This window comes from Toxotes jaculatrix, chromosome 8 (genome assembly GCF_017976425.1).
Source record: "Toxotes jaculatrix isolate fToxJac2 chromosome 8, fToxJac2.pri, whole genome shotgun sequence".
NCBI lineage: Eukaryota > Metazoa > Chordata > Actinopteri > Toxotidae > Toxotes > Toxotes jaculatrix.
The window spans coordinates 862,698-887,278 of record NC_054401.1 but is presented as its reverse complement, the minus strand read 5'-3'; the positions used below and the strand labels follow the sequence as shown (position 1 = coordinate 887,278).

At 47.8% G+C, this 24,581-nt stretch overlaps 3 protein-coding genes and 1 long non-coding RNA gene across 6 annotated transcripts in view; 3 read left to right on the top strand and 1 right to left on the bottom strand.

The window, feature by feature from the left end:
- The window catches only part of LOC121185483 (DENN domain-containing protein 4B-like), a 30,795-nt gene extending 22,010 nt beyond the window's left edge, over nt 1-8,785 (top strand). For all 3 annotated transcript variants that reach the window (XM_041043657.1, XM_041043659.1, XM_041043660.1), the window contains exons 16-29: nt 371-577; nt 865-993; nt 1,220-1,364; nt 1,686-1,841; nt 1,975-2,209; nt 2,377-2,671; nt 2,959-3,063; nt 3,159-3,334; nt 3,894-4,050; nt 4,131-4,370; nt 4,626-4,722; nt 4,867-5,032; nt 5,209-5,267; nt 5,547-8,785. In XM_041043657.1, coding sequence (XP_040899591.1) covers nt 371-577; nt 865-993; nt 1,220-1,364; nt 1,686-1,841; nt 1,975-2,209; nt 2,377-2,671; nt 2,959-3,063; nt 3,159-3,334; nt 3,894-4,050; nt 4,131-4,370; nt 4,626-4,722; nt 4,867-5,032; nt 5,209-5,267; nt 5,547-5,692 — 2,313 coding nt within the window. In that variant the 3' untranslated portion in view covers nt 5,693-8,785. The remainder of the gene's footprint in view (nt 1-370; nt 578-864; nt 994-1,219; nt 1,365-1,685; nt 1,842-1,974; nt 2,210-2,376; nt 2,672-2,958; nt 3,064-3,158; nt 3,335-3,893; nt 4,051-4,130; nt 4,371-4,625; nt 4,723-4,866; nt 5,033-5,208; nt 5,268-5,546) is intronic.
- Nucleotides 8,786-9,482: 697 nt separating this feature from the next.
- On the top strand, nt 9,483-11,579 carry LOC121186146. Its single transcript, XR_005894406.1, has 3 exons — nt 9,483-9,664; nt 10,845-10,923; nt 11,028-11,579. It is a non-coding gene; the product is annotated as an uncharacterized LOC121186146 (long non-coding RNA).
- An 895-nt stretch (nt 11,580-12,474) lies between these two features.
- On the top strand, nt 12,475-17,932 carry kiaa0319 (KIAA0319 ortholog). Its single transcript, XM_041044801.1, has 11 exons — nt 12,475-12,586; nt 12,892-13,195; nt 13,279-13,427; nt 13,512-13,663; nt 13,844-13,982; nt 14,091-14,250; nt 14,449-14,585; nt 15,020-15,142; nt 15,449-15,539; nt 15,677-15,768; nt 15,937-17,932. Exons 1-11 carry the CDS (start codon nt 12,517-12,519, stop codon nt 16,092-16,094), a joined length of 1,575 nt encoding a protein of 524 aa, XP_040900735.1. The 5' UTR covers nt 12,475-12,516; the 3' UTR covers nt 16,095-17,932.
- Nucleotides 16,810-23,612, bottom strand: aldh5a1 (aldehyde dehydrogenase 5 family, member A1 (succinate-semialdehyde dehydrogenase)). The gene is made up of 10 exons (XM_041044802.1): nt 23,198-23,612; nt 21,923-22,006; nt 21,217-21,387; nt 20,931-21,047; nt 20,565-20,708; nt 20,176-20,319; nt 19,630-19,788; nt 19,259-19,422; nt 18,779-18,837; nt 16,810-18,650 (listed from the first exon to the last, which is right to left on the bottom strand). The coding sequence occupies exons 1-10, from the start codon at nt 23,483-23,485 to the stop codon at nt 18,439-18,441; spliced, it is 1,542 nt and encodes a 513-aa protein (XP_040900736.1). The 5' UTR covers nt 23,486-23,612; the 3' UTR covers nt 16,810-18,438.
- Between the last annotated feature and the right edge of the window lie 969 nt (nt 23,613-24,581).

Sequence of the window (24,581 nt, the reverse complement as noted above, 5' to 3'; positions counted from 1 at the left end):
CCACAGACTGAGTTACTGTGAGTGGATTTGGGGTGAAAACTATACGAGTTATTTTCAGATCCCTGGAGCAGAGGACGACAGCAACAGATCCACTCACAGAGTGTGAATGCAAAGTAAATCGGTTAAATAAATCTTAGAGGGGTTCAGCATCTAGCTGCAAGTCGTGAAGAAACGTGGCACCACAGTAGAACTCAAAGCTCAGTCAGGATTTAAAAATACGGTGTTGTTAGGTCTGAAGCACCTCTCTCTTTTTTTATCTGATAATGACGGTACATTCTGAGCTTATGTTCTAAAGCTCAAGACGTTTTTACATCCAGCCATCTTTTTGGTTCAACCTTCTTCAGCGTTCGTAATGTTTTCTACCCACCAGGAGATTAAGTTGGCCCAGAAGCGAGCTCAGAAGTACAGCGCGGTCCCGGACATGTGGTCTAAGTGTCTGCTGGGTCACTGTTACGGCCTCTGGTTCATCTACCTGCCCACCTTCGTTCGAGCGGAGAGCGCCAAGGTCCGGGCCCTGCACACGGCCTACGACGTCCTCAAACACATGGAGAACCGCAAGGTGGTGCTGCCGGACGAGGTGAGACTCTGACAGGGTCAGAGGTCGCTGCTTGTTGTCCGGGGTTGGTTTGTCTTGTTTGGGTTTAGACGACAGTGAAGTGACTTGATTCACTGTAGTTCTGTGGTGGCATGAATGTAAGCTGTGAGCGATGGACTCTGTGTTACAGTGACAGAGGGAACCAGTCAGTCACATCGCTGTCAAGGCGACAGGTGACACTGGTGACAGTGCCGAGGCTGCGGCGAGCCAGTTGGTCCAACATGGCGTCCAGCAAAGTGTCAAAGTGTGTGTGTATGTGTGTGTTCCAGGTGTGTTACCGGATCCTGATGCAGTTGTGCGGTCAGTACGGTCAGCCGGTCCTCGCTGTCCGAGTCCTGCTGGAGATGAAGAAGGCGGGAATCACACCCAACACCATCACCTACGGATACTACAACAAGGTCCCAATACACACACACACACACACAGAGACACACAGAGACACACACATACACACACACACAGAGACACACAGAGACACACACATACACACACACACAGAGACACACACATACACACACACACAGAGACACACACATACACACACATACACACACACACATGCTTCAGTGGAACCAACATAATGTTGAATAGCTACATGTCTTCAGTGATGTCCCCTGTCCTCAGGCCGTGCTGGAGAGCAAGTGGCCTTCCACCAATCAGGGTGGACGTCTCCGCTGGGCCAAGCTGAGGAACGTCCTGTTGGCCGTGGCCCAGTTCAGGCAGCCAATCAAACGCCGTCAGAAGAGCGGCTCAGTGGGGTCGCGGGGAGGTCAGAAATATTTTAAGTAAACTGATTTTGCGAAATTTAGCATCAGTTAATCCTGTCAAGGAATTCACAGGAAATTACGAGGCTGAGACGACGACTGTGAGTTTACAGTGAACTTCAGCAGGCGGGACTTTTTATATGTCGTTCCACTTGGCGTGGAGAAATTTTGGCGCCTGTTTGTGAACCAGACAAATTCTGAAAGTTAAAGTTAATGAGAAAATGTGATTTGCTGAATGAAAATGTGACGCAAACTTTAAAGATTTAAAAAAGAAAAAAAGGTCGACATTATAATTTAGATTATTCTGTTTTTGTTAAATTTCTAAGACGCGATGATGGACCCTGATCAGAGGCTCCGCCCCCACTCCACTCTGATTCGTCAGTCCAGTTGGAGCGGTCTGTCTGAGAGCTCCAGCCACGAGTCTCTGACCGGCCCATTGGTGAAGAGCAACAGTCTGAACAGCATGAAAACGGCGACGGACAGTAAGAGCTTCACCTCTCTCCGCAGCCTTGGATCTGTGTTCTCAGTCTGTTACTCCGGTTTTCCTCGGCCATCTCCAGGTTTCCCTCTCGTTTCCGGCAGAGTCTGAACACCTCTTTCCTTTCTGTCCCTCAGAGGTCAAACTCTGTAAGAACGCTCTTCGTAACACCAGGACCAACGGCTGCAGTGACGCCGTCTCCCGTAAACCTCCCCTGGGACTCAGAGACACCTCCGCACCGCCTGCAGCGCCCCCCGGTGGCGTTCTGGTTCGGCGGAGTCAGGTCTGCCTCTCCAACTTCTACAAAGAGTGTGCAGAGTCGGCCGACTCCGAGCCGGACTGCAGCTGTCAGCCTGCAGAGAGAGACGGCAGGTGAGACGGAAAATCCCCTCAAACCTCGATTCACCTGTTTGGATTCAACTGATTAATTAACCTTTGTTTCCTTGTTTTTTATTGATGGATCTTGATTTGCAGCAGTAAGCCAGCGTGTTGTGGTTCTGTTACCTCACTTCATTCATCTTCTGCCCTTTGACCTTCAGACCTGTGGGAGTGCGGGATTCAGCCGGAAGAAACAAGGCTGTAGACGAGAACTACAACAACGTCTCTTCTCCGGGCCGAGGAGGTCTGGCAGGGAAGCTCCAGCAGCTCCTCACCCCGACCAAGCACCGAGCTTCGGTTCGACGAGCCGCCAGCGTGGACGACCGGCGGCCGGGAGGAGGAGGAGGAGGAGGAGCAGCTATACGAAGAGTGTCTGAGCAGAGACAGTCCAGGAAGGCTCAAGTGGCTGAAACACTGCTGAAAGCCAAGGACCGGCTGGTCAACGCCACCTCCGAGGTCTGACTCTTTGTACCCAAATCAGTTTTATTCTGAAGTTCTGGCTTTTTCGTTGCATCGTCGTTGAAAAGCAGAACCATCGTGTTACAGAAACAGTACGAGAATCGAGTTGTAGAATCTGTGAATCAGTTTAAAATCGTAGAAAATAAGAAACGTGATTCTTCTATTTTATTTTCACCACCTCAGATGTTTGTTCAGCAGAATATTTCTGCCCAGTTCTTTTCCTCTGCGGTGACGTTGAGTCAGTTCTTTGTTAAATTATCATGTTTCCTGTTGTCTCCTCTCAGAGTTCATTGTCTGTAGGAAGTGACCTCGACTTGACGGACACGCCCACTCCAGCGTATCCCCTGCGAAGGTCCTGGGACGCCAGTCAGGAGGGGGCGGGGCTGGAGGTAAATGACAGCAGCAGCCGGTGGGGTTTGTTATGTCCTATACAGGTGTGTCGGCTCAGTGTTACCACTGACCCCTCCCCTCTCTGTGTGTCCAGGTGTTGATGTCCAGCTGCTCTCTGTGTCGCAGCTGTAACTCGCTGGTTTATGACGAGGAGATCATGGCGGGCTGGACGTCGGACGACTCCAACCTGAACTCGTCCTGCCCGTTCTGCTGCGCCTCCTTCGTCCCCTTCCTGAACGCTGAGATCTGTGACCTGGGACCTGTGAGCAGGTACACACCTGGTCCATCATCACACCCTCTGGCTGTGATCAAGGACTGATGCTATAGATCAAATCTAACCTGTGGTATGTTTGTATACATGTTAGCAGCGTGTCCTTACATCTGGAAGTTTACTCTGTTGGACTGTTTAACACTCAGTACTGAAGGACTGTGCGATGTAGACTGACCCACAAAATCTATTTTCCATCCAAAATCATAACAAATGGAGCAGCTGACTTTATGGCTGTAATAATAATAATAATAATAATGATGATGATAAAGAGGAACATATGCAAAGCTTCAAAGATGCAAAGTAAAATCCCTTGTGATGTAGAACACCTGCAACCCAGATGTTATGATGGTGCAAGTCAGGCCCTGAGGGTCCTGAGTGTCCCAAGGTGTGAACATCTGGTTTCAACCTCAGTCTCATGATTTAGGTAACAACACCTGCTTCCCTCTGGCGCCACCTCCAGGACAAACTGTAGTTGCCCCATTAGTGGTGGGAATCCAAGAAAAGCCCTCATCCATCATCCAAAGTCCCTCCATGTTAAGTCTCCCTGTTTGTCCTCAGTGCGGAGCGCAGCACCTGGAACGTGGAGGACGAGGTGGAGAGCGCCGTGAGGCCCCCCAGTGGTCAGGAGGCCTCCCTGCGGCATCAGTGTAACGGTCTGAGTGAAGACTCCAGCTCTGAGACCAGCAGCTACTCAGAGAACAGCAGAACCACCACGGTAACAGTTTGGAAAACTGTCTTCCCTGAGTTTTCTCAACCACCCCCCACCCTGCCTCACTCTCTTCCTCCCTCCCTCAGGCTTCGTCAGTGGGTGGGGCTCCTCAGGTGACAGTGGCTTACCTGAGTCCTCTGGTTCTGAGGAAGGAGCTGGAGAGTCTCCTGGAGAACGAGGGTGAGGCAGTCCTGGCTCAGCCTCAGTTCCTGGACAGCCACTCCATCATCTTCTGGAACCTGGTCTGGTACTTCCAGCGCCTCGGCCTGCCCAGTAACCTGCTGCAGCTGGTCAGAGCGTCGCCACTGGTCAGCCAGTTCACACAGGTAACACACAGTCAGCGTGTTTCTGAATATTAAATAACAAAAGCAGGAGATTTCTCTGCTGCTCCTGCAGTCTGCAGATTTCCTTCCACAGCAGCTCAGATCACCATTTAAAATACAAACTAAACATTTGACATTTGAAAGCTGAAGCACAACGACATTCAGCCCACAATAAACCAGCATGAACAAAAACCTCCAACACAGAAATCCAGTTCAACACACTGATCCACAGACTCTTTCTCTAATTGTGTTTCCCAGTCGGAGAACTCAGCAGTGAGGGTGAGGCTCCTCTGGGACACCCTGGCCCCCGACACAGACCAGTGGCCCCCCCTCTATGTCCTCTGGAGGATCCACAGTAAGACTCACACACACCGACACACACAGACTGATACCAGTGAACGTTTGTTCTGAGGCCTGTGTCAGGATCAGCAGTGCTAACACGCTAAGTGTCTGTAATTCCAGTTTAATTTCTGTCCCCTGTCCCTGCTCCTTCCTTCAGGTGGCGTCCCGATGAGAACCTACAGCTGGCGGAGACACAACCACCCGTTCACCCTGTCCTTCCTGGAGGAGGTGCTGCGGTGGGTCGGCATGAACGAGGTGCACAAAGCCGTCACGCTCTTCCTGGACACGCTGGCCAAACAGCCAGGATCGCCCAGAATACAGAGGTGAGCCGAGAAAGGTCCGCACGGCAAAGAGCGGAAATACGGAAGCAGAGGAATCATCCTGAGCAAATACAGAGATAAACGCCTGAGGTCTGATGAAACTGTTCTCAGACTCAGTGACAGTGATAGTGAGGGATCATGGCTGTATGTGAACTTTGTGTTTGTTTTGTGTTTGACAGGAGTTTGTACAGAGAGTTCCTCTTCCTCACAATGGCAGCTATGGGCAAAGACCACGTCGGTAAGAGCGACTGCAGCGGATTTATACGGTTTTACTTTAAAAAGCAAAAATAAAAAAGTCACATGGTGAAAAGAGACTGAAGGTCACAGGGTGGCTGAAGGGTAACGACACCAGTTTCCATAAGTTTTCATCTTATTTCATGATTGTTGGTTGGATCGTTCGTTTTTATCCAAGAGGCTCATGAGCTCGTTTAACAGGAACATGGATTTAAGTGCTCGGCTGTGGTGGCTGCTGTGTGACAGAAATAAACTCTAATAATACCTTCCTCTCTCTCTGTAGCTGCGTTTGATAAGAAGTACAAGGCGGCGTACTCTCGGCTCAGCAGCACTCTGGGACGTGAAGAGCTCCGGAGGAAGCGAGCTCAGCCTCCCGGCCCCAAAGCCATCGACTGCAGGCGAAGCTTCCACCCGCCTCTCGAATGCTGACTGACGCGGTGGCAACACACCCCACATGCTGACGGCTCACGCAGCACCCGGGATCCCTGCTGCCTTCACCTGCTTGTACTCTTCACCTCTCTGCTGCCTCCTGGTGGATGTCAGAGTGTCGCACTCCTTCCTGTCCTCTGTACGTCCGTTTGCCCTCTCGGTGTGAAACCAGCCACTCTTTGTCTCCATTAAAGATCCTGATAGTTGCTCCGGCAGCAGACGGAGCCGAGCTCGTCTGAAATTCACACTTTCCCCAACAAGTGCTGAACAAACTGTGCAGCGACCGACGCATCTGTCGGTAACGTGCAGCCGTGCATCGTACGAAGGCGAGATAAAGGTTAGAAGCTCGGGTTTGTGCTCGTCCAGAGGGATCAGCTGCGTTGGGTTACTGCAGACTGGGAAACGCCTGAGGACGGATACTGGGAGAGTTTCAACTACAGAGTTACAGGGTGTCAGATTTACCTTCAGCAGAGTGAGCAACAAAGACTTTTATTAAGAAAAACATGAAATAAGGATTTAAAGGGCAGTGCCAACATTTCTACAACACTCCAAACGCGACCTACAAAGAAGCGTCAGACTTCCAGATGATTTCAAACTCCAGGACATTTCTTATCGTTGCTTTGTGTGTTTGTCTGGTTAGAAGCATGGTGGAAGTGTGGTTAGGTTTTTAAAAGGGAATAAGGTCAGGAACCGATGTCTATTATCAAGCAGTCAAAGAAATAACCCGACAAGAAGCGGAGACCTACAAACTCCACTCACTGCTCGGTGTGAAGCCGCTGAGGGTTTGGAAACGGATAAAAAAGCAGGTTTTAAAAAGGGATTTAGGTCAGAATCCTACACCTGAGGAAACCACGGAAAAAGGAGCAGAGATTTTCACACTGCCTCAAACTTCTGATCGTCAGCTTGTTGAGAATCCTCTGAAGTCGCCCACCAACATGTTGGACAGTGTCGGTGTAATGTCCCGGCTCCTCCTTTCAGAACGACGTTGGATGGGAGGATGCTTTTGATTCTCAGTGATGACGGAGGGAGGATTTGACTTTTTTTTTTCCACACATGAACAGGAGGAGTCTTAAACAACCTGCGTCATAACTTTCTCACTCATAACATGAAAAGGCTTGTAGCAGCTGGAGACATTTAAACTTCTGTTCAGTGTAACATCATCACAACTACACAAGTCATCTTATTATTGCTTTTACTGGAGATATTAACTGGTAATAATGTAAAAGAAGAAGAAGAATGTTCAGTGAGCTTTGTTCTTACATTGTGCAGCAGCTATGATGTTTTCAGCTGCTGCACAGAGACGAGGATCATGGGAGTTTTTTCCTCCCCTGTTCATTTAAAAGGACGAAGGACAGTTTGAGAAAATGAGAGAAGCTTTAGGAGGATTTGATGGACACTGTCCACATCGAGACGCTTAAACACCACGTGTTGTTCTCAGCTCGGGGCGAGAGATTTGAGAAATCGATCCTAAGATCCGAAGCTGAAACTGTTCAGATTCAAAGTAAATGAGAATGAGCGCAGCAGGAAGTTCACCTGTGAGGTTAGATTATTTTATCATGTATAACTTAAGTTTTTCAGCAAAAATATTTTGATGTTTTGATGCCGTGTGAACAGAACAGACTTTTTACATGTTTTTAAATTTGATTTAATAAGGTTCACAGTCGATGTTCATCAGGTCGTTGAAGTGAAACCGTTGTGATGCTGCTCAGCTTCATTCCTGGAGTAGGATCAGAGTTCGTGCCTGAAAGCAGTGAGTTCATTTACCTGAACAGCGACTGACGTCGTGTCCTCGTCCCAAACCAGACGCTCAGCAGAGCAGAGAGCGACTCGCGATGTTTGAGCGTCCTGTGGAGCGTGCTCAGTTTGTGTTCAGGCCGATCAGACCTGATGCATGTTCACCTGTCTGTCTGTCTGTCTGTCTGTCTGTCTCTGTCAGGGACACGTCCAGCATGTCAGCCAGCCCCTGCAGCTAAGCAGCAGCTCCACTAACCATTTGCTCCAGGGCACCTCGGCAGCAGCAGGTATCTTCAACATTTAGGTCAAACTCAAACTGATCTCAGATCCACCAGTTTCTTTAAATCGCTTTTGACTCTTTACATTTATGAAGTTGGTTCACGTAGCTCGCGTTTTTCGAAAAAGTCTAAAATTAGCTTTGAGTTCTGTCTCGACACATCGTGAGACTCGTTAATGAAAACGAAAGGTGAAAGAATCTGGGTGGGGCTGCATGTTGCCCAGTGATGTCACAGTGTGCCAGCCACACCCACAGTACTCTTCTACATCACTGCACCGAGGTGAGAGGCTCGGCCACCAGAGGGCAGCAGAAACTAGACTGGAGGTGAGTCTTTAAAGGAACATTTCATCATTTTCAAAGTTCCCATTCGACGTCTGAGCCCAGAGTCAGATGGGGATTAAACCAGTTTGTCTGTGTCCTGTACAGATGACAGAAATCATCCTAACATTGATCCACGTCTCTGTGATTGATCAGTTAAAATGTTTAAGAAGGTGAATTTATATCTGATTTTAACTGATTTCATCTCATCAGTAATCTTAATGAAAACTGTCAGTTACTGATCTGAGCTGTTTATCCCATGGTACAGTGATTTAAACCAAAACAAGCTGTTAATGGTGAGAGATCAGTGTGTAAAATGAAAAGCCACAGGTTCGATTTCCGCTGCACCAACGTGCCCTGGAGCAACAAACAAGAAATTAAATCTGCATCAAATTAAATCTTTGTTTTATATGAAAATATTGACAGAAACTGAAAAGGTGAACGTTTACGGTTAAAAGGGAAAGTTGAAGTTTGGTGCGACAGTTTAGTTTTTGTTTTTTTTCCCTCTCAGCATCACAGAGGAAAAACATGGCACTGAATCCTTTAATGCAGCGGACTGCAGTGAATTCAGAGTTAAAGTGTCAGGAGTTTGACTTTACTCTGTTGTTTTATTGTTTGAATGGTTACAGCTCAGAACAGAGGAGTGTATTTAAAATAGATAATTGTGTTTGCTGTTGTAATTTATATATGGCTGTGATTTCAGTTGTAAATGTTTGGATTTTTTTTAAGAAAACACAAAAATAAAAGACAGGGATGAGCCCGCAGTTACTTGTTGTCTTTGTCTGATACAAAACTTTTTATTTATTATTCATTTATTATTTTTTAATTCCTGTAATTACAAAAAGATTTTCAGGAAGTTAATCCTCATTTTCATCATCCTCAGACTGCACTGACTCACAGCGCCACTCAGTCAGTGCAGTCTGAATCGGAAGTGAGATGAGTTTGCCTTCAAAATAAAAGTGTATGCGCTGAGTGTAAACTGTGATGTATTATGTTTATCCCAGACCTCCATCAGTGACTCTGATCATGCTGCCGTTTCCTGTGTACAATTAAAGGCTGTTTGTCTTATTCAGAGAGTTAAACTTGTTCAGTGAGCTTTAACGTCTGTGCTAACTTCTGGATTTATTCTGGACCGTCACGCTGCTCGTGGTCACGAATCTTGGCATAACTGGTTTCAGGTACTTTGCACCTTTTAAATGGAACGAACTGCAACCTGTCCTCAAACTAGAGTCCCTCATACCCTTACGATATTTTTAAAATACGTTTTTACGTTTTTGTGATTCTTTTTATTAGTTTTGTCTTGTTGTTTACTTCTTTTTGCTCAGTGTTTGTATGATTATGAATGTTTTTCCTAGGTATGAAGTGATGTTGAAATCCCGCTGAAATAACCCTGTAATTTTCTAATTCTGTATTTATTTATTAATTTTTGCATGTTTTATTTTGAAGGTTTTGACCGGATGTTGGTTATTTATTTTCGCTGACTCGACACTGGTCGTGTTTTCTCGGCACCAATTCAGCATCAGCGTGAAACCAATTAAACCGCACCCAGTCAGACTCCAGTATGAGACCTGAGGGACGGACTGGATCCACACTGGAGAACCAGTAAGGAGGAGCGCGGAACGGGGACAGTCGACCGCAGCTAGGTGAGTGAAACTGAGTATTTACGTTCAGGTGTTAGTGGAGACGGACGCCGACGACACGAAGGATGATTTCATTTGTTTTAATTGCGGACATGTTTTCGTTTTGTCCCCAAAATGAAAAAGAAGAAAAGATGTCGGTGTTTGTAGACACACACAGCTGACATCGTCATCGCAGTGTGCTGTTAGCTTACGCCAATCGCGCCGAATTCCGTTTACAAATCCAGTCATTTTACGTTTCCTTACACAGGCAGATGCTTAAATCAGAGACATGTTTTAAAAGAGGTTTTCCGCCACTAGTTGCCACGTTTCGAGGGTTTTATTTGCATATGTTTCACCGTCTTCACTTGACGTGATATAAATAAAGTTCCGAGTTCAGAAGCAGCTCAAACTGCTGATGTTTATCGGAGGGGAGTCCAGTAGCAATCCGTAAAGGACCAACTTACAAAATTTCATGTTTTAGCAGAAGACGAGTTGTTTTTTGTGTAATGAATTTACGCCGAATTTGAAAATGGTATATACAGGTACACTTACTACTTTAAATAATATGTTATCACGTACATATCTTTACATGTAAGCAAGGAAACTTTTAATTGATACAATTTTCTACGGAGTCTGGAGTGACGGCGTTTTAATGGGCAACCTGCGCATCATTTGGGCAGATATGTACAAGCTGTAACGTGCCGTATTTGCGTTTGAAAAATCCATTTACACTCTCAGTTATATGTCGTTATATCGGTTATATTAAAGTACATCACACCTTTTAGGTGTCACGGGAAGGTGCGTTTATTTTCAGACCCCGAGCAGCGGGTTTCCTGCTGCCGGGCGGGGCTCCCGGCGGCGCTGTCCGGCACCGTGGTGCTGAAACTGTCCAGGAGCCAAAACACAAAAGCCTCCTGTGCTGTAAATATCTCCCACTGTAGAACAACGAGACATGAAGATGACTTTTTGTCTTTCATTAAAGACACAGGACAGTTTACTCACATTAAAGTGGCGGTGGGACATTTTGAACCGCGAGTAATGAGTTGGATCAGCAGGACAAATAAATACAGGTTTACATCAAATAAGTGAAATTCAATTTTGGAGGGTGACCTCTAATCCTGTCATGACCTGATGTGAGAGAACAAGCATGTTTAAGTTCTGTTCCCTGTTTCCTGTGTCTGAAGCTGTGATGCGTTTGTTTCAGGCTGTGGACTCAGTGACCATGTGGGAGAAAACGCTGCTGCTGCTGCTGCTGCTGCTGCTGCACCTGCACCGTGTGGAAGGTACAAACATCACAACTTTAAAACCGTTTTTTAATCTTAACGGAAATTCACAGGTTTTTAAAGAGTCGCTGTCACCACCCGTTCTGTTCTGTGTCCGACCACAGCACCAGCGTCCTGCACCCAACGGTGATGTCACAATGTACCGACACACCTACGTCTCTGCACTGAGGAGGGAAGTGAAACTGCTGCAAAAACAAGATTCTCAGTTTTTGTAAATTGCTCTTTAAGGAAGAACTTAACACTTCCTGTAAATCTTCCAGAGCTTCGCACCTTTCTGCTGTCATGTACAGGTGTACAGCAGTACCCGGTGACATCACTGTTGTGTTTCAGCGTCTTAAAGACTTTACTGTTTTTTTTATGATTGTAAAGTGATTGGTTGGTTGCTTGCTTTACTGAGACCACAGGTCAGAATGAAATGTTACTTGGTTTGAAAATGACTTTAATGACTAAAAACAAAAAAGTCGTTATTGTGTGAATCAACCATCTGATTAATTGTCTGAGCTCTAACTGAAAAAGCTTTATCCTCTGTCCTTTATCACAAAGTCAGCAGAATCACTGTTTTGTTGCAGCTGTAGTGGCGTCTCAGTGCTGGCAGGGGGCGACCTTCTCTGAGGCGGTGGTGTCTCCGGCAGTGGAGAGCAGCGGTATCCTGCGGGTCCCCGGCGTGTCGTCGTTGCCGCAGTGCGTGGCGGCGTCCTGCGACCTGCCGGGTTACGACTTGGCCTGGCTGTTCGAGGGGCGCTGCTACATCCTGAGCTGCCAGCAGAGGGAGAACTGCCAGCCCCGGGAGAGACCCGGGGCCGACTCGTTCCTGGCCTTTCTGCGGAGGGCGTCCCCCCAGACTCTAGTGCTTCAGTCTCTGGTGAGAGGAGAGCCGTACGGTGGCCACTGGAGGTCCCTGTCACGGTCCTCTGAGGCCCCCGGGGACCTGGAGGCTCTGAAGGATCTGGCCCTCTTTGATGGACCCCGGCAGGACTTCTCCGACCCCGGGATGCTGGATGGGGAATATTCAGAGGGAAGCCAGGAGGTGGGAGGGGCTGGTGGTTCAGAGATGATGTCTGATCATGTGAAGGGAAGAGACGGGGTCAACCAATCAGAGGCGGAGGATGGTCCAGAGAGGGGGCCGACAGAGAGCAGCGTGGCCCAGATTACAGCCTCCTCTGCGGAGAACATCAGCCGGGGAGACGAGGACAGAACCAGGAGGCCGACTGATCCTGCTGCTGCAGAGAAAACGGTGAGTGATGAGATGAAGGAAGAGCTGAAAGCTGCAAGCAGAGCAGAAACGGGTCCATTTAATCCAGACGAAAATAAAACCGTGTCTCTCTGTGATCTGTAAAAAGAACCGAACCCTTTATTTACAGACCAGAACACAGAGCAGCACCGTTTCTACACCGCTGACACCATCATCCACCGACTCCACCCAACAGCACCACACCAGGGCTTCAGCCCCCACTGCTGCCGCACCCGACTGGCCCAGCAGCACGAGCACACAGCCAGGTACACCCGACAGTGTGATGGAGTTTTAACCGCCATGTTCAGAAACGTGTTTCTGAGTCTGATTCTGTCCTTCCTTCACCTGCAGGTCCTTCCCTGATGGAGCCTGTAGAACCAACGTTACCCACAATTCAACTGGAAGCTTCAGTTTCCCCTGGACTCACAACTGGTACTGAGCACACACACACACAGCTCAAAAACACACAACACAAACGGCATCCTCCAGAATGATTTCACCTCTTTGACACAGCTTCAGCACAGACTGAACCTTACGACCTTCATGCCTGAGGGTTTGCTGCAGGAGAGTGTCGGCTGTGTGGACGCTGAATACTCGATGCCTCTTTATATTTTATTTTCCTGTTTACTCCGTTTTATTCTGGTTCTTTGTGTCTTGACGATTTTTTGTGTAAAACCCTCTGAACCAGGTGACACAGGTCGTTTATCTCAGGAATAATGCTGATTGGTTCTCCACAGACATAGTGAAGATGCTTCAGTCAGCAGCCAGAGCTCCACCCACCAGCCCCCACCCTCCATCCACAACCATGACCTCTGACCCCAGCGCCACCTCAGCTCCCAGCCCCGACCCTCCGGCCACGACCACGCCCTCTGCTGCAGCTGCTGCTTCTTCAGTATCACAGGGCAGGGGCTCAAACCGTGGTCCCGTAGCCGTCGTGGGTCCTGACAGGAAGTTGATTCTCCCAGTGAGCAGCTTGTTGCTTGATGGCCGCGGAAGCACGGATGACCGCGGGATCATCAGTTACCACTGGGACGCCATCAGGTGGGAGACGGAGAGCACGGCGTGTCTCTGAAACGTTGGGCTGTTTGTGTAAAAGATTCAAACTCTCACCTGTGGTTTTCCAGCGGTCCTCCGGGATTAAAGCTGGAGGATGTGGACCAGGCGGTAGCTACGGCAACAGGTCTACGAGAGGGGCGCTACACCTTCAGGCTGACCGTTTCTGACCAGGAGGGGGCGACAGACAGCGCCTCACTGACTGTCAGGTTCCAGGAAGGTAGGCGGGATCTGTGTCCAGGACTGAACCTTAGTCCCCGCACAGACGAATCACCTGTTCATTCTGTCGTCCTTCCTCCTGCAGCCAGAAGTCTTCCTCCGGTCGCTCACGCCAGCGGCAGCCACACCCTGACTCTGCCCAACAACTCGCTGATCCTCCGAGGCTCCGTCACCGATGGCGACCAGACCGAGGTCCACTACCTGTGGGTCAGAGACAGCCAGAGTCCTGCTGCTGGGGTCAGTACAGACCACTGAAGCAGGAAGTCTGATGTGTCACATTACACGAGACTGGACATCAGTAACTTCATCACTCTGGATTAAAGTTTAAATAACTGTGATCTCATCTGATTTCTCCTCATCATTGTCAGAGGAAATGTAGATTTTCACACGTGTCCTCTGATAAACACCTGTCTGCAGGACGTGTTGTACGGCTCAGAGACTCAGGCCTCGCTTTACCTGGCCAACCTGGTTGAGGGCACCTACCTGTTCCAGCTGAGGGTGACTGACGCCCAGGGGCGCTCCGGCACCGCCACGGCCACCGTGGAGGTCCGACCAGGTAGGACAGGAACGGGCTGAAAGCTGTCTGCTCTCCACGTGTCCCACATGACTGACATGACAAAAATTGCTCCCAGCAGAAAAGTGTGTCCCTCCTGTGTCTCTGTAGAGCCTGGCGGGGGGGAGGAGGTGGAGCTGGAGATGCTGGTGTCGGTGTCTCAGGTCAGTTTGGCTCAGAGGGACACGGTGGTCCGGCAACTCGCCGCTCTGCTGCACGTCCTCGACAGCGACATCAAGGTCCGAGCTCTGCAGGGACACTCACACCTCAGGTATGGAAAGACTGGTTAGCTGGTTAACTGACTGGTTAGCTGGTTAACTGACTGGTTAGCTGGTTTACTGACTGGTTAGCTGGTTAACTGACTGGTTAACTGGTTTACTGACTGGTTCAGTCACTGTTTAAACATCCTAAAAGAGCTAAAATCGTGTCTTCCCTTTCGTCCTGTTCCTTGCTGTGTGTCTCCGTTCAGCACGGTGTTGCGGTTTTCGGTGTGGGGCTCCTCGGGGCCCCTCTCTGGCTCCAGGTTAGTCGGTCTGCTGAGGAACCAGCTGCTCAGAGAGAAGAGTGACTACCTGCTGTTCAGAGTCCTCAGAGTGGACACCGTCTGTGAGTTCAAACAGCGAAGGTCACTGTGCACTGCAGAGACCAGGTCCGGTCCAGTTTCTGTCCAGACCAGGTCGACACAGTAAATCCAGTCCTGTTTCCTCAGCCTCACACATTAGATGTTTAATCAGGGGCTACAGCTAAAAGCAGATTTGCTTCTCATGTCACAAATAACCTGAAATTTCCACAATGAGTTTAAATTCTTCAGCTTCCAAAATATGTTGGAAACTGTTTTGTTTCCTCTGTTGAAGACGTGAGTGGCAGATCTCTGCTAACACAGCAGCGATGCTAACAGAGCTGCATTCAGTGTGTGTGTGTGTGTGTGTGTGTGTGTGTGTGTGTGTGTGTGTGTGTGTGTGTGTGTACACAGACACTGATCATGTGATTGACTGATCACTGATCGCCCTCACCGTGTCTTCTGTCCCACCGTCCTTCAGTGTGTCTGCTCCGCTGTTCGGGCCGTGGTCAGTGTGACCCGGTCACTAAGGAGTGTACCTGCGACCCCTTCTGGACGGAGAATCTGATTCGTCGTTACCTTGGTGATGGAGAAAGCAACTGTGGTAATTATCAGCAGGACTGTTTGACATCGCGTGAGATTAACGGATCGTGTCAGTCATGTCAGAGGAGACAGAGGAGATTAGGACTGTATCAGATTATACGTTTATTATCATAATTAGATGTTAGAATGAGATCAGAGCAGATTAGAGTGAAGTAGACATTTATTAAATTCGATTTGAATCAGTTATTAATTCCTGAAAGTTCTTCTCAGCTGGTTGTGTTTGACGCAGCACCGTGTCCGTCCTCACAGACCAGGCTTCGTCAGACACTGGTGGTTAATGTGGGCTGGACTCTGCTCTTCCTTTCAGAGTGGAGGGTGCTGTATGTCATCCTGACCAGCTTCGTGCTCATGGTCCTCATCCTGTCTGTCAGCTGGACCTTCATCTGCTGCTGCAAGAGGTGAACACGTGTTCCTGCTTCCTCCACCAACACCTGGGGCTGAGGTTCCACCCGTGAACTGCAAACAGTGCTGAGAAACGCTGGCCTGTGCTGGAAAAGAATTTCTCACCCCGGCTCTTTCTGTTGACTGTGTTTAGGAGGAGACAGACCAAAGTGAGGAAGAAAACCAAATACACCATCCTGGACAACATGGACGAACAGGAGAGGGTGGAGCTCAGACCCAAATTCAGTGAGTCGCTTCACTTCAGCGTGGTTGGCTGATGGAGCACAGAGGGGTGGGGCTACAGAGGGGTGGTTTACATCACTGCTTGACAAGAATGTTCCTGTCTTCAAATTAAAAGCACAGAAATATGAGTACGTGTGTGCAGGATGTTCAGAATTCGTTTCCTCTGTGCAGGTATCAAACACCGCAGCACGGAGCACAACTCCAGCCTCATGATGTCAGAGTCGGAGCTGGACAGCGACCAGGACACCATCTTCAGCCGGGGCCGACCCGTCCACAGCAGGAACCGGCTCAGCGCCCAGGCCGCCCGCAACGGGAACGCCTTCGGATGATGGGATCGCTGACCTCCCAGTGACGCACAAAGGACGCTTCTGGGATGTTTGCACTCTGGCAGGCGGAGACGAGGCTGCTTAGAGTTGAAAGACTTCATTCTTTACCGTGAGGTCAGTAAAATCAATCAGTGTCCCATTTCAGGGTCAGACTCTTTCTGAGGACGTGAGGACTTTTGGCCTCTGCAGAAACAGGATGCACAGGTGGGAACATTCAGTTTGGAAAAATCATGTGACATTTGGAGGACGCTTTGGAACGGGATGATTCCTGTGACCTGTGCTGATGCAGACATCTAAAGACAAAGACTCATCAGAGCCAGATGGACAGAGGAGATGGACAGTGCCAGAGACAGGTCCAGGACGGACAGGTCCAGTCAGCCCAGCTTAGCACAGTCAGAGAAAACATCCACCTTCAACCAATTTACAAGCTGAATCTTGTTAGCAAACAAACTATTCACCTGTTTATCAGAGAGCAGGGTTCAGGGGTCATGACCTAAAGCTAAATTTAACATAACTCTATTTCTAATTAATGGCTAATTCTATCATATAAATATAATATCAGTGTAAAAGAGCCGTTAGCCGTTAGCTGGTTCTAATGTCGACTGTTCTGTTTGAAAGTTTCTGCAGCTTAACTTTAAATCATGAGCTGATTATCTGTTTGATAATATCTCAAACAGCAGCTGTGGATGAATGTTAACAGAATAACTCTTCATGTCCGCACAGACCACAATCTTTATTGGTAAAATTTCTGAGCATCTTTCGTTACCTGTCGTACAAAAATCACCTGGACAGCATGTTACACAGTTTTTTTAATTTTCCATTAATATCTACAGAAATACAAAAATCTAGATTTATATCAACGTAGACTCAACAAAGTATATTACAATAGAATTATATTAGAAACACAATCTGCTGTAGAACAGTACTGAACAACAGTGGATCACCTGGATGATCAGAAACTGTAAGAAATAAAAAAATCAGTCACATGGCACTGGACAGTCAGCTCCCTGTGCTTTACCTGGGATCAAACTGAACATTAACATCTACACAGTTTTATTTAAGCACTATATTACAATAATTAATGACATCTTTTAATGGAATTTATTGGATGCATGCAAACAATCAGTACTGATCTCTAACAGGTTTACAAGTGTAAACACACTAAGCTAACCCACTGGTTGGTTCTGGGTAAATGGCACATGCATTAGATTCATAACAATGACCTAATTCTGATGTTTAAACTTGTTTTTACTCAGTTTGAATGTGATTTTATTTATTCTGTTCTGTTCACATGTATTTTAATCATTAGAACAATATGTTTTTCCATATCAGGCCTCTGACAGAACATCAGGCTGTTCAATACAAACAGAATGAATTTACAGAATCTAACATGAGGTTTTGTGCATTTGAATTTATCACAGTAAATTTTACAGTTTTTTTAATGTGCTTCTGCAGTGAAAGAAATCAAGTTAGAGGTTTCAGTGAGGATTTTTCTTTTTACCATGGTGACAGAATACTACATGCTGATTGGCTGAGCTGATGGAACATGTCAAATGACAGTTTGCTAAACTGCTGCTAACGTTAGCGCCGAGGAGCCTGTTACTTTCAGGGATGTTCATCAGCAAACTGTTATTTTGTGGGTTACTACATGGGACCTGGTCCTGGATGACACCACTGTCCATCAGAGTCTGGGTTAAAGTTAGTGGCTCGGTCCTGGTCTTTAATGAATTTGAGGAATTTAATCAGAGACTTTGCTTAAATTATTATTCTTGAATCTTTTTGTCTTGTAAAAGTAAAAAAAAATGTTTGGAAATGTGAATAAAGCATTAACTTGGACTACAGCTCCTCCTACTGGTGAGAGTAGCATCATTACATTTGTTTTACACTGAAACAGAAAAAATGAAACCAACAACGTGAGTTAACACTCCTCTCATTTTGATTGGTGAACAGTGGCAGTGGTATAACATCATCTAGCCAATCAGAAACCAGTATTCCCCCGAATCAAAACATCCTACATCATGAACAGTTTCTTAGGAAAAGGCAACGTATGAGACAATAAGAGGGGAGCTGGTCTGAGACCAGTGAGACACAGGGACCCTGGGACAGACACCGTGACCTCAGTCACGCTGACGATACAGAGTTCTGATCTGTGAAAGGTCATCTGACCACTTTCCTACATGAATTCTATCTGAAATGATTTTTTATATTTAGCAGCTTTACAAACCTGATTGTACTGTAGATGTTTTCAGCCTTGGCTCTTGTTCATTAACATTAAAGATCAGTCAGTTACTCTGTGAATCTACAGTTCTAACCACGTTGCTGGACGGAGGCACTGCTCCGTCCTGGTTCAGGGTTTGAGGCCTCCGAAGCAAACGTACTTGATTTCCAGATATTCGTCGATGCCGTACTTGGATCCTTCGCGGCCCAAACCCGACTGCTTGACCCCGCCGAAGGTGGCCTCTGGGGTGGACAACAGGCCCTCGTTCACTCCAACCAGTCCCACCTCCAACGCCTCCGCCACCCGCCAGATCTGACTCACATCCTGAGAGTAGAAATAACCTGAGAATAAAAGAAAGAGAGTTTAACAGACACATCATTAGCAGGTGAGTGTGTGTGCTCTGAAAGCGCCGACTGATCGCTACCAAAAAAAAGTGGGGCCCAGCTGAATATGATGATGGTGATCTCACCTGCCAGACCAACGTTAGACGCGTTAGCAATGGCCACAGCCTCATCTTCAGTGCTGAACCTGTAAAATACAAACGGAGGTTGTGATTGGTCAGTGCACAGCTTCAGTACCTGAACACAGCTGGATGCTGCTGACGCAGCAGTTTCCATCAGGAACATTTTCAAAATAAAACTCTGATGTCTTTTTTTTTAAGCGGAGCTCATTTCTGTGTTCACATGCAACATTTTTAGTTTGAACAATTTAAATATTCTTCATTTCTGTCATTATGAAATGAATCATCATATGAAACAAATGTCATTTATTATTATAATATATATTATTATATTATGTCCCTGTGACTTTCTCCTTCCTCACAGACGAGTAAAGATGCATCAAATGCAGAGGGTGAGGATCTGACACCCTGAAGCATCAGTCCACCGTTATTCTGTTTTTAAGTATCGACACCAACAGACGTTCACCTTCTTCCTGTGAGTGTACCGACCTGATGACGGGCAGCAGCGGGCCGAAGGTTTCCTCTTTCGTGCAAAGCATGTCTGTGGTGACGTCGGCCAGCAGAGTCGGCTCCATGAAGGACCCGTCCAGACGCTTCCCTCCCTTCAGCACCTTCGCTCCCTGGGACACTGCATCCGATATCTGGTGGACCACCTGAGGAACAAGAGCTTTCATGAGACAGCTGTTTCCTCATCGCTCAGGACAAACCTTCCAGACAACCCAGGATCCAGACTGATGAGCAGCACGGATCAGAGTCACCGAAAGACCCGAACAAACTCACAGACTAGATTTGTTTCTGAGCCAAGCACGGTTTCAGTGGCCTGTGTGGAACCAGAGCTCCATGAAAGGATTAAGATTTACCTTCTCTGCAGCCCTGGTGTTGATGAGCGGGCCCTGGGTGGTGTCGGGCTCCGAGCCGTGGCCCAGACGGAGCTCGGCGTCCATCGCTTGGCCCAGTTTCTCCACGAAGCGATCGTAGACACCGCTCTGAACCAGGAACCGGTTTGAACACACACATGTCTACAGGGGGGGAGGAGGAGCAGGAGGAGGAGGAGAGGTCACAGTGATGTAGTGTCAGTGTGAAACCAACACACATAAATTACCTTCACGTCTTTCTTCTGTGCCCTTGTTTTTAAAGTGTTAATGAACTGAGGAGGAGCAGTGAAGAATTAACTAGTTGCACACGACGTCTGACTTCGTGCTTTAACACATGATCTTTTTTTTCCAGATTCATGACTTGGCAGTGAAGCCAACACAGACACATTCACCAGGAGCAGAGAGGACGAGCAGCTTCACTCAGACACGTGAAACTCACTCAGGCTAAACATTCATGATGACGGTGAATGACTGGATTAACCTAATGTATTGTGCCCCCCTCATTAATTCTCTTTATACATCCACTGTTACCTGTCCAGAGTTCCTGAACTTGGAGGCCATGGCTCCGCCCACCGCCCTATCGACGTCAGCGCTGTCGAACACGATGAAGGGGGCGTGGCCACCCAGCTCCATGGACGCCTTCTTCACGGTGTCTGCGGCCAGTTTCAGCAGCACCTGAGAGGACAGGACCCGTTTCAGATTAATGTCCCTTTTTTTTGTCTCTTAAATCAAACGTCTGCTGATTTTTGTCCGAGCAGGTGGAAGCTGCTGCGGCTGCAGGTTCACTGCGTCCTGATACGACCTCTGAGAGCAGGGATCTGGTCTATATTCAGACTTTAAACAGTACCTGGACCATCACTGATGATATCTCACAAGTCCATAATAAGACGAGCACACAGAAGAAAGCCCGTCGGTCTTACTTTGCCGGTGGCGGTGGAGCCGGTGAAGGAGATTTTTGCCACCAGGGGGTCGGTGCAGAGGACCTTCCCGACCGACGGAGTCTTCTCTCTGGAGCAAGGGACCACGTTAAAGACCCCTGCCGGGATCCCCGCCTGCTCTGCCAGCTACACACAGACACACACATAACAACACAAACATAACCCGGTGAGTTAAAAAGTTCCAGATTTGTTACCGTCAGAGCTCAAGGATCCAAAATGGAACCAGCTACCCCACACACGGTAACCATGGTAACCACAGTCCCATCTGAGGACGCAGTGGACAGCGTGGAGCTCTGCCTGAACACGGTGCAGCTTTGTGACTGTGCTGAGCCGTGGTGTTGTACCGACCTCAGCCAGAGCGAGCGCCGACAGCGGCGTGTCCTCCGCCGGTTTCACCACCACCGTGCAGCCGGCGGCCAGAGCAGCTCCCACCTTCCTGGTGATCATGGCGCTGGGGAAGTTCCACTGTGAAACAACAGTCAGTGTGAGTGATGCTGCTCTCACCGCACACACAACCCGTGTCTGCGCACGGACACACAACATTTTTTTTTAATTAAAGCTGTGGCAGAACGAGCGCACGCGCTGACCTGTTCTTCTGAATGACTCTGAACTAAGCTTCTCATTGGCTGCTCACCGGTGTGATGATGGAGGTGACCCCCACCGGCTGTTTGAGGAGGAGGATCTTTCTGTCCCTGGCGGGTGAAGGGACGATGTCGCCGTAAACTCTCCGAGCCTCCTCTGAAAACCACTCCAGGAAGGAGGCCGAGTACGCGATCTCCCCGAGGGACTCCCGCAAGGGTTTCCCCTGAAAGACGGAGGCAGAGTGAGCGGAGAAGAAGAAGAAGACGGACACCTGGACAGTTCCGTGTCTCTGAAACACCGACATGAATGTTTACAACAGCAGCATCTGTCTCCAGACACGGTGTCTGTCTCTGTCCACCGCCGTCTCAGTTACAGACACTGTCTGTTGCTTTTATAAAAGACAGATTTCACAAACCGGGAAACACAAAACTACACGCTGGTTTTGCCAAAAGTAAGTGGACAGGCCCGCCTTGGTGTAGGAGCGACTTTCCAGGTGGAGGCTCAGTTTCAGTGCAGGAGATCAATGCAACAGACTGACAGAAGATTGATCCTCAATTATTCTAATAACCGATTAATCATTTAGCTCGTGTTTTGCTCCCCCTTCTTAAATGTGAGGATTTCTCTGTTTGATCTTTCTAAACTGAATATTTTGGACATGTGAATGTCTGATTCTGGGTTCCTAGATTTGTCTCCCAGTCTGTGAATCATCTCAGGACCCCACAGATTTGTCCCTGTCCCTTTACTGACGCGATACTTACACATTCGAACGTGATCAGTTTAGCCAGGTCTTCTTTGTGCAGAGTGAGCAGGTCGAACCACTTCCTCAGCAGGATGCTCCTCTCCTGCAGGAGAAAGCAGTCAAAATAATGGTAATGATAATAATAAATCCCATTAAAACCATTTTCCATCCACACAAATGGTTTTCCTGCTGCGACCATCTCCATACAGACAGTCCAGGCCATAAGTATTTGGACACGTCCAGGTTCTGTGGTCCAGCACATTCAACTGGAAATAAAATAATTTATTATTATTTATCAGTTTCCTGTCAAAGAAAAACGAGAAACTAGAAATTATTCTAATATATGAAGGTGGTACGAGTGAATCTTTCTATTAATAATGACAGAAAGAACTGCAGCTCAAAGGTTTGGTGTTCTTCACATATTAACAAGCTGTCAGTCAGTCCGGGACAAACAGCAGCTCTCAGCTCTGTGCTGTTTTATTCTGGTGCTTTAAACTTTGTTTTGCACCAAACCAAAGTTCAACTTTGTCTTTCTGGTCTGAAATAGAAAATTAACCTGTGAGACTGAGGCTTAATAACTGTGCTGCGTAACAGAACACGAACAGGTGTTAATGAGCAGCAGAAATTCACCTGTGACGAAGCAAAACTCACATTTTCGTGTTTTCTGGCTATGACGTAATCGATTTGTGAACTCAGCATGGTTTCCGAATCTTCTGGAGCAATGTTAGCAAACACTCTGCAAAGCCCTGAACAATTTTTGTATCAGATTGAACTTGTTAACGTTCATGCCACTTCCAAAAAGTGTAGGGAAGAGGCAGGTGAGGACCAACCAAAGTGAAAGTTGTGATGTTCTCTTGACTGCGTACTTCTTTTAAGAATTTTATTTTGCCGAATTAAAGTCTGGCTCTTATCAGTTGAGGAAATACCTGGATATTTCATTGTTTTGGTGCTTTTCTGAGTGGAAATGCAATATTTACATTAAATTGGCTGTTTTTCGAACGGAGTGTTGTTAACGATGATCCAGACTGGTAAAATCTCGCGAACACAGCCAGCACATTGGAGATCAGACACTTAAGTGAAATTAGTGATTTTTATCTAGTCTGTGTGTTTCCTTGTGAATATTATGTTAGCCGTATTAAAGTCTGGCCCCTGCTATCTGAGGAAATATCCTCTGTTCCACCATTTTGGCGCCTTTCTGAGCGCATTAAGGGCATTAACATTCATTTGACGTTTTTTCGCAGGTAGTACGGTTTACCAGACGGTGGCGGACGTGCAGCTTCTGAACGTAGCCTACCTTAGCTGTGTACTGCTTCCAGGAGTGAAACGCCTTGTACGCAGCGTCCACAGCCTGCTTGGCCTCAGCCGGGCCACAGTCCGTAACCCGGGCTATCTCCTGCCCGGTGGCCGGGTCCAGGACGGGAAACACCGCGGCTGCGGAGACCCAGCGGCCGTCCACATAGCCCTGCGTCCGTAGCAGCGGAGCGGCGACATTCAGGCTGTATTGTCTGTGCATGGCGGCGCGAAGACCGGGGAAGACCTGCCGGAGGAAGCAGCGAGTCCTCAGCACGCAGACTGCAGACATACCGGGGTAAAACGTGTGTCGCTGGGTTTGTGGTGAACTCTCGGTGCGCAGGCTGAGTTTCTCCCTGAGGCTCCGCAGCTGAACCTCAGCCGCTTCCCGTCGGTTTCAACCAGTCCGGAGGAGGACGCGTTGATCACGTGATCCCGCACAAACACAATCGTTAACGCACTTTACCGTGTTTCCTCCGCTCCGGTTCACTGACGCGTGCAACGTTTGGATGATTGACAGGATAATAAACAGACGGATCCTCATCATCACTGCACTTATTTAGTCCACATTATGACTCCTTACATATAAAACTCAATATAAACTCTCATCATTTTAACTTAGGTTAATGTTGATTTGAAGTCAGAACTGATTTTAACGTCATTTTTGCCTGAGATGAAACGGATGAGAGGTTTATCACAGTTGTAATTTGATGTTTTTAATCGCTAAATGTTGATTTATCATTAAAAACATTTAATCTCGAATCAAACACTTTGATTCCTAATTTTTCTGTGTTTTGTAAAGAGTAGAAGGTTCCAGAGCTCTGAGCCAAACTGGACTTCAGCTGTTAAACTCAGCTGCTGTCAGGCTGCTCAGGTGTTTCCCCTCCTGCCTCCCTCAGCTTTCACTTTCCTTTTCCACGGTCCTCTGGAAACCGGTTCCTCTGGTGCCCAGTGTAAAACGTCCAGTTTACATCCGGCGCTGTGTTTGTTACAGACTCAATCAGCTCGCCCTGCTGTTCTTAACTCACACTTTCGTATTGTGACTAAACATAACCCTTGTATGGTGTTCGGGTCTGTGGGACCCGTTTTCATTTTTTATCAAAAGAAAAATGATACGATTAATTATTTTTTCAAACTCAGACTCCCTGGCCTTGGCTCATTTTCCGCGAAGAACATCAGAGCCCACACACTGTACAACCCCCTACACATTTATAATACATACAGGATGTTTGGGTCCACCGGACCCGGGGCTGTTGTAGACCCTGTGTACTTTCACTCTGTCCACCTCCTGTCTGGGCCTGATGTTTGTGTGTGTGTGTGTGTGTGTGTGCCTGCCTGCCTGCCTGCCTGTCTGCCTGTCTGTCTGTCTGTCTGTCTGCCCAAGCTAG

Bases quoted from the DNA above. Each gene is read 5' to 3' on its own strand.
- kiaa0319 (XM_041044801.1), top strand. From the start codon at position 12,517: ATGGAGCCTGTAGAACCAACGTTACCCACAATTCAACTGGAAGCTTCA. The intron at 15,143-15,448 runs GTAATTATCAGC...TCTTCCTTTCAG, and splicing joins TGATGGAGAAAGCAACTGTG to AGTGGAGGGTGCTGTATGTC. The intron at 15,540-15,676 runs GTGAACACGTGT...GACTGTGTTTAG, and splicing joins TTCATCTGCTGCTGCAAGAG to GAGGAGACAGACCAAAGTGA.
- aldh5a1 (XM_041044802.1), bottom strand. From the start codon at position 23,485: ATGTCTGCAGTCTGCGTGCTGAGGACTCGCTGCTTCCTCCGGCAGGTC. The intron at 20,709-20,930 runs GTCGGTACAACA...GTCTGTGTGTAG, and splicing joins CGGCGCTCGCTCTGGCTGAG to CTGGCAGAGCAGGCGGGGAT. The intron at 19,423-19,629 runs GTAAATCTTAAT...CTTGTTCCTCAG, and splicing joins ACACCAGGGCTGCAGAGAAG to GTGGTCCACCAGATATCGGA.